At 46.2% G+C, this 7,895-nt stretch overlaps 1 protein-coding gene across 1 annotated transcript in view; it reads left to right on the top strand.

Annotated features, from left to right (window-relative positions):
- Positions 1–6,405, top strand: part of LOC119414830 (zinc finger protein 664-like) — a 7,468-nt gene extending 1,063 nt beyond the window's left edge. Inside the window, exons 2-3 of the mRNA XM_037681952.1 lie at positions 4,412–4,550; positions 4,748–6,405. Of these exons, the coding sequence (XP_037537880.1) occupies positions 4,412–4,550; positions 4,748–6,075 (1,467 nt within the window). The 3' untranslated portion in view covers positions 6,076–6,405. The remainder of the gene's footprint in view (positions 1–4,411; positions 4,551–4,747) is intronic.
- The last annotated feature ends 1,490 nt before the right edge of the window (positions 6,406–7,895 follow it).

The raw sequence follows: 7,895 nt of genomic DNA, 5'->3' as shown, positions 1-7,895 counted from the left end.
GCAGCAACATAAAACTGATCAGCAGCTACATGAAACTGATCAGCAGCAACATGAAGTAGTTCAGCAGCAACATGAAACTGATCAGCAGCAACATGAAACTGATCAGCAGCAACATGAAATAGTTCAGCAGCAACATGAAACTGATCAGCAGCAGCATGAAACTGATCAGCAGCAACATGAAAAGGATCAGCAGCAACATGATGTGATTATTCTGGTTAGAGATTCATGAGTCTAACAGCCTCAGGGTAGAAGCTGTTCCTCAGTCTAGTGGTTCTACACTTAATGCTCCTCAACCTCCTTCCTGAGGGGAGTGGGGCAAAAAGTGTGTGTGCTGGGTGGGTGGGGTCCTTCATGATGCAGGTGGTCCTCTTCCTGCATCTGGAGGTGTAGATGTCTGTGATGGTGGGGAGACTGACTCCAACATCTTCTGTGCAGCCTTCACCACTCTCTGCAAAGCTTTTCTTTCTGCAGCTGTGCAGCCTCCATGCCACACGTTGATGCTGGAGCACAGGATGCTCTCCACTGCACACCTGTAGAAGGAGGTGAGGACTGAGCTTCCAGACCAGCTCGTCTCAGCCGTCTGAGGAAGTAGAGTCTCTGATGATCTTTCTTCATCAGGCTGGTGGTGTTGTTGCTCCAGCTGAGGTTGTTGTTCAGGTGCACACCCAAGTTCTTGTAGCTGGAGACCACTTCCACCACAGATCCTCTTATGTTCAGGGGGGTGTAGGTGTGTATAAGAGCAAAGTTGCTGTTCAGGGACTTTGTGAATTTCTGAAATATAGTTGCTGTTTTTTTACCAACTGTTCAAGCTCAGGTTAACAACCCTTCTTGACAATAAATCTAATGCTGTTGGAAAACCTGCTGCCAAATTATATGAAAATTCATTTTGTAGTTTGAGTTGAGTAAAAGAGCTGCACCCATACAGCTTGTTCTATTATTCACTCTTATTTGGTGTCTTTTATTGGATTGGATGATCAATGTCTTAAACAAAAGACATTGACAATTTACTAATTCATTAACTTAACATGCAGGGAAGTCAGTAGCATGTGGAAGAACCATACACAGCCACACAACCTGGTAGCACCTCCTCGTGCTGCTTGGCCATACTGCTTTGGGATGGCATCCTATGTTCAACAAGCAGCCAGTGAGCTGGTGCACCCCCAAGCTGACCTCACAGGTGTTTAATGGGCTTCAGGTCAGGACTGCAGGCAGACCAGTCCATCCTCTCCACTGGAACCCCACTCTGTGGGAGCAAGCACTGTCCTCTTGGAGGACAGTTTGGCCCCAGCCTGAGGAGGTGAGGTTGTCAATGACTGCAGAATCTTTTATATGAAACTGGGCCTTCAGTTTGGAGATGGTACCAGGACTCAGTCCAAACAAAGCTGCAGCTTGGTTTTTGTGGAACGCCAGCCTTTAGTTGCTTTCAGACACTGGTCTGCGGTCACAGGGTCCAGCTCCTGGGCTGAGAAGTTCAACACAATGGTCTGTAATAGAATCAACTGTGGGACAGGAATTTGGCAAGTTTGTTTTCCATGGGTGCAATCCACGAATGTATTTTCCTAACAAATTAAGCTCTATTTAGATTTTATTGCCAACAAGCATCGTTACAAGTAAACTCAAAAGTTTTATTTTTATAATCAAGATAGCATTTGCTTTTTGTTGAACATTTAACTTTTTTATTAGTCTGACATAATTTCAACTACTAGCACATAATAAATGTTTGGTGTTCTTGGGTACTTCCTGTGAGGACTTAAGGCAAATAAAGCACTTTATTTTGAAATAACGCAGGCCTGACTGGTGACCTTTTGACCTTTGGAGTCCCTTTTGACCAAGTCAGGAACCAACTGTGAAACCCAGGCTCACAGTATGATCAGCAGGGTGCCAGCTACAACTTATTTATATATAGTCAGTCCAAAAAAGTTCAATCTGGTCCTCTGGACATTCAAAAAAACAAAACAAAGCAAAAAAATGTAGAAACGTTTCGTCTCTCATCCAAAGGACTTCCTCAGTCTCAGTTTCTCTGATACTCCCTCAACATACGTATGTTGAGGGAGTATCAGAGAAACTGAGACGTTTATTTTCTAAACATAACGTCCCAGTGGCTTTTAAACCCCAAAATACATTAGACTGGTTCATCCCAAAGATCCAGTCCCCCGGCACAAACAGAGTAATGTTGTGTATGTTGTTCAGTGTCAGGAGGGTGATCAGTCTTACATCGGGGAAACTAAACAGCCACTGACCAAAAGGATGGACCAGCACAGAAGATCAACATCATCAGGCCAGGACTCTGAGGTCTACACTCATCTCCAGACCAGAGGTCACTCTTTCAGGGATGAAGATGTTCACATCCTGGACAGAGAGGAACGATGGTTTGAGAGAGGAGTAAAGGAGGCCATCTTTGTGAAAAGAAACCGTCCATCATTAAACAGGGGTGGAGCCTCCAGGTTCAACTGTCCCCCTCTTACAATGCTGTGATTGCTAGTATCACTCAGCCCTCTGTGAACAGTAAACAGCCATCAGGTGCTAATGATCCATTGTTAGGCTGATGGTCCTTCTTGAGCATGTGATCAGCTGGTTCTGGTTGTCAGCAGCAAACTGGTTGATCCACTCTGAGAAGGTGCTATTTAAGAGACTGAGCTGAAAACAGCTCCTCAGACTGAGGAAGTCCTCAGGATGAGAGACGAAACGTTTCTAGATTTTTTTGCTTTGTTTTGTTTTTTTTGAATGTCCAGAGGACCAGATTGAACTTTTTTTGATTTTTCTACCTGGATTATTGAGCAGCATCAGGATAAATATAGTCAGATTTGTTCCACCGCAAACTTGTCCTAAACACCAATAAAACCAAAGGGATGCTTTTTTTCAAACAGGAAGTCGATCCCAGCAGTTTCTCCTCTACATCCTCAAATTCTTTCATTCAACCTTTATTTCTACAGGTAAATCCCATTGAGCCTCGAGGACTCATTTACAAGAGAGACCTGATTTAACAAAGAAAGATGAAACAATGGACAACAGCAACAACAATAAACAGTTATAAAAAGTCATACTGCAGTTTTTTTTTTTTTTACAAATAGGATGGCTAAAAGAAAAAGGTAACAAAAAAACAGCTAGATTCTAAGGCGAATGTAGAAAACTAAAAACAGGAACATGTCAGCATTGGTCCCTGCCAGGAGTCCAACAGATTCTTAAAGACACTTAGAGAGGTCAAAGGTCGAGAGCTTCAGATCTTTAAGTAAAATATTCCAGGAAACAGGAGCGGAGCAGGAGAAGGTCCTTTAGTCTAGTTCAGTCCTCACTGAGGGAACACTGCAGGTAATGATGTCCTGAGAGCGCACGCTGTAGCTGCACTCACACAGAGACATGTAGGAGGAGATGTATGAAGGCAGCAGACCAAAATGGTGTCCCCATTGAGTTTGTTGATTCCTATAAATATTTGTGTATCTTAGTCGACTCACATCTCTCTTTTAAGCTCCATGTGGAAAACTTGGTAAAGAAACTGAAAGTTAAACTGGGTTTCTTTTTCAGAAACAGATCCTGTCTAACTCTGAACCCTGAGGAACGCCTTGTATCTGGGACTTTCCTTCCCTCAATTGATTACGGTGACATTATTTACATGAACGCTCCTACAAGAACCCTGCAGATGTTGGATGCTGCAGATGTTGGATGCTGCAGATGTTGGATGCTGCAGATGTTGGATGCTGTCTATCATGGTGCACTAAGATTCATAACTGGCTGTGATTATCGTACCCACCACTGCACCCAGTATCCACTGGTTAACTGGTCACCATTAACTTCACGCAGACTCTCCCACTTCTACATCTTCATCTTTAAATCACTTCCTGGTCTGCTGCCTTCATACATCTCCTCCTACATGTCTCTGTGTGAGTGCAGCTACAGCGTGCGCTCTCAGGACATCATTACCTGCAGTGTTCCCTCAGTGAGGACTGAACTAGACAAAAGGACCTTCTCCTACTCCGCTCCTGTTTCCTGGAATATCTTGTAAAAACATCTGAAGCTCTCGACCTTTGACCTCTCTAAGTGGTTTCAAACATCTGATAAGTTCCTGCAGATGTTCCTGTTTTTAGTTTTCTACACCGCCTTAGAATCTAACTGTTTTTGTTACTTTTTTGCCATCTTATTTGTATAAAAATAAATAAATAAATCTTTATGCTTTTTTATAACTGTTTATTGTTGTTGCTGTCCATTGTTTCATCTTTCTTTGTTAAATCAGGTCTCTCTTGTAAATGAGTCCTCGAGGCTCAATGGGATTTACCTGTAGAAATAAAGGTTGAATGAAAAGAAAATGGATCTGGACCACTCATCCTTTTAACCTAAAATTGTGTCAGAACCTGATTCTGAATCAGAATCTGGTTCTGGTTCCTTTGCTGGTTTCAGAAATTCTGTGTGGTTTCAGGATGATGTCACCGGAGTGCAGATCAAACTGGAGCCAGACGATGATGTAGAGATCTGCTCGTATCCTGTCCTGAAGAAGCTGTCCGTCAAACTGACTGACTGCAGGGTGTGGCTGGAGGGGCAGGACTTCCTGTCCCTGGGTGAGTTTCAGAGTAAATGTTGATATAAAACTCTTTGTTCGTCTATCAACCCATTTGAAAGCTGTTCTTTAAGACTCTGGATCCATTTTTGTGTGGTTCTGTGGTTAGACCAGCTAACCTCAGACCAGCTCAGATCCAGTCTGGTTGTGTCTGGGTCAGGCCTGAGCTAACGTGACCTTTGACCTCTGCTCCTCCAGGTAATCGCCCTCAGCTCTGTAACTTGCGGAGTGCCACCAACAGTGGCAGAAAGATGGCGTACTGTCCTGAGTGTCATAAGGGGTTCTACAAGGAGGCCCACCTCGAGGCCCACCTGCGAACCCACCAAGGACAGAAACCCAACGAATGCTGGTGCTGCGGAAAGACCTACCCGAATCTGATGAGCCTGGTGCTGCACCAGCAGGTCCACAACCGCAGTGAGCCATACCACTGCCATTACTGCAACAAGACCTTTGCACTGAAACGGGACTGGAAGACCCACCACCGAACCCACTCTGGGACAAAACCCTTCAAGTGCTGGTTCTGTGGGGATGGATTCATTGAGCAGGAGCAGCTCAGCGAGCACCTGGAGGTGCACAAGGAGGAGAAGTGCTACCACTGCACAGTCTGTAACAAAATGTTTGTGTCCTATCAGGGCTTCAACTTCCACCGGAATTCCCACAAGAACCCAAAACCGCTGCCATGCTCCAAATGCTCCAAGAGCTTCAGCAACCCCCAGAGCCTGAAGGTACACCAGGTGACCCACTCCAACACGAAGCCACACACCTGTTCCATCTGTGGAAAGAGCTTCAAGCTTCAGAGCAGCCTACGCTGCCACGAGCGCACCCACGAGAACCTGAAAGAGTACCGCTGCACTGAGTGCGGCAAGTGTTTCTCCAGTCTGCAGGGCCTGAAGCTGCATGACCGTACCCACACTGGCCTCAAGCCCTACAGGTGCTCCGAGTGCGGCAAGAGGTTCACACAGTCTCCCCACCTCAAGGCGCACATGGTAACCCACACCGGAGAGAGGCCCTTCCTCTGCACTACCTGTGGTAAGAGGTTCACCCAGTCCTCCCACCTTAAGTCCCACATCACCTTGTTCCACGTGGGCGAGAAGCCTTTCTGTTGCAATGATTGTGGGAAGACATTCTCTATCGCCCATTATCTGAAGATGCACCGGCTTAGCCACACCAAGGAGAAGCATTACCAGTGCTCGTACTGCCAGAAGTCCTTCTCCTACCACAACTCATGGAGGGCGCATGAGAGGATTCACACCGGTGAGAAGCCCTTTGTCTGTCGTGACTGCGGCCGCTGCTTCACCACGTCGGGCTCACTGCTAAGCCACCAAAGGGCCAGACACACTGGAGAGCGGAGCCACTACTGCATCACCTGTGGCGAGTTCTTCTTGACCAGCTCCCAGTTGCGTGTGCACCAGCTAGACCACACTGGAGAGCGGCCGCATGCCTGCAGCTGTGGCAAGACCTTCAAAACCAAAGGAGTGCTCCGTTTCCACTTGAAGAGGTTCACCGAGCATCAACCCGCCGAGTGAGCGCTGTGCTGGGTGGTGGAGACTGAGCTTAAACCCTGCCTCAGACAGCTGCAGAGCTCTGTGGACAGGACCTGCTTCCAACCAGACTGCAGTCAGAAGACTGGAGTCAGACCGGCATCGCTGTCCTGATGGCTCTTCCTGCTGTTCACTGACCAACAAACAGAGAGCAGCAGGCAGTTGTTATTAGACACACTACAGTATTCAAGAAATGTCCTGACAATAAGACTGAGCTGAGACTGAGCTGGGAACAAACTAGGACCAAGCTGAGACCGAACTGAGACTGAACTGAGACCGAGCTGAGACGAGCTGAGACTGAACTGAGACCGAGCTGAGACCGAGCTGAGACGAGCTGAGACTGAACTGAGACTGAACTGAGACCGAGCTGAGACGAGCTGAGACTGAACTGAGACCGAGCTGAGACCCCACTGAGACCGAGCTGAGACCCCACTGAGACCCCACTGAGACCGAACTGAGACTGAACTGAGACGAGCTGAGACTGAACTGAGACCGAGCTGAGACGAGCTGAGACCGAGCTGAGACCCCACTGAGACCGAACTAATACTGAACTGAGACTGAGCTGGGACTGAACTGAGACCGAGCTGAGACTGAACTGAGACGAGCTGGGACCGAACTGAGACTGAACTGGGACTGGAAGTGAGACTTCAAGGTTCTTTGTTGTCATTTACATCTAGGGCTGGGTATCGTTCAAAAATTTCGGTACCGGTACCTTCACTTCTATGTCGGTTCCTGAACAGTACTTTTTCCTATACCAATTTTATAATTAACATAAATTCTAACAAAAAGAAAATTACGTTACACATTACAGTACAAATCTTGAGTTTTATTTTTTAACTTTGGTATTTTTCTGTTCCAAGCAGTTTTTTTTTTTACATAAAAATAAACAAATAATTTCCAGTTCAAAGACCAGTTTCAAACCAGTGTCACGCCAGTGTCTAATGGTCACTGCTTCACACTGAGGACCTTTTCACTGAACAGTTCTTCTTCAGAAACATCAACATGTCTGTTTTCTGTGGACACAAACCAGCTGCTCCTGGCTGACGGTGTCTCCAGCAGTAGATGTTCACTCTGAGGCTGTAGATGATGATTGTTGCACACACAGATACCTGGTTGTCAGTTTGACATAGTGTCCCTCACATCCCACCAGCAGGTCTCTGGATTCACTGAGGTTAGAGTTGAAGTTGATGCAGATTCTGCTCCTCTGTGTCTCTGCCTGAATCTTCTCTGGGGTTCAGGGCTCTGATCATCTCCCTAACTGACATGAGAACAAAACATCAACAACAACATGGTTGATTTATTATTGATCAAAAACATAATCTAGGCTGAGAGATAAAAGTTTAACTGGTCAACAACTTCCTTTACAGCTTACTTACCTCCACCATGCAGCCTCCACTGTAGAAAAAACAGCAAACTTTTAACAACAAAGTTTGTGACTGTCCTGTCTCCCCCCCCCCCCAACACACACACACACCTCACTTTTCTTGTGTCATTTTTCCTTTTGTTCTCGATTTTTGTTGACAGGGGGAACGGAGACATGTCTGAGTGCAGCTTGTACCAACAGTTTTTGAATTGGGGGGGGGGGGGTGTTCAGCATGAGGGAAGAGGCACCTTTAGCTATTGTGCGCTGGTAGCTTAGCGTGACACGTTTGAGTTGTGCACTATTTATACAGACAGTTTTTGAGTGTGTGTTGGGAGGAGGGTTCATCTTGAGAGAAGAGACAACGTGAGTGCGCCCTTTAGCTTTTTTGCTAGAGAGCCTGTATTTCTCACCGCTAGCTTAGTGCTATGTCAGTGCCGGATGG

This window comes from Nematolebias whitei, chromosome 9 (genome assembly GCF_014905685.2).
Source record: "Nematolebias whitei isolate Nwh7 chromosome 9, NemWhi1, whole genome shotgun sequence".
NCBI lineage: Eukaryota > Metazoa > Chordata > Actinopteri > Cyprinodontiformes > Rivulidae > Nematolebias > Nematolebias whitei.
This window is presented reverse-complemented; position numbering and strand designations above follow the sequence as displayed.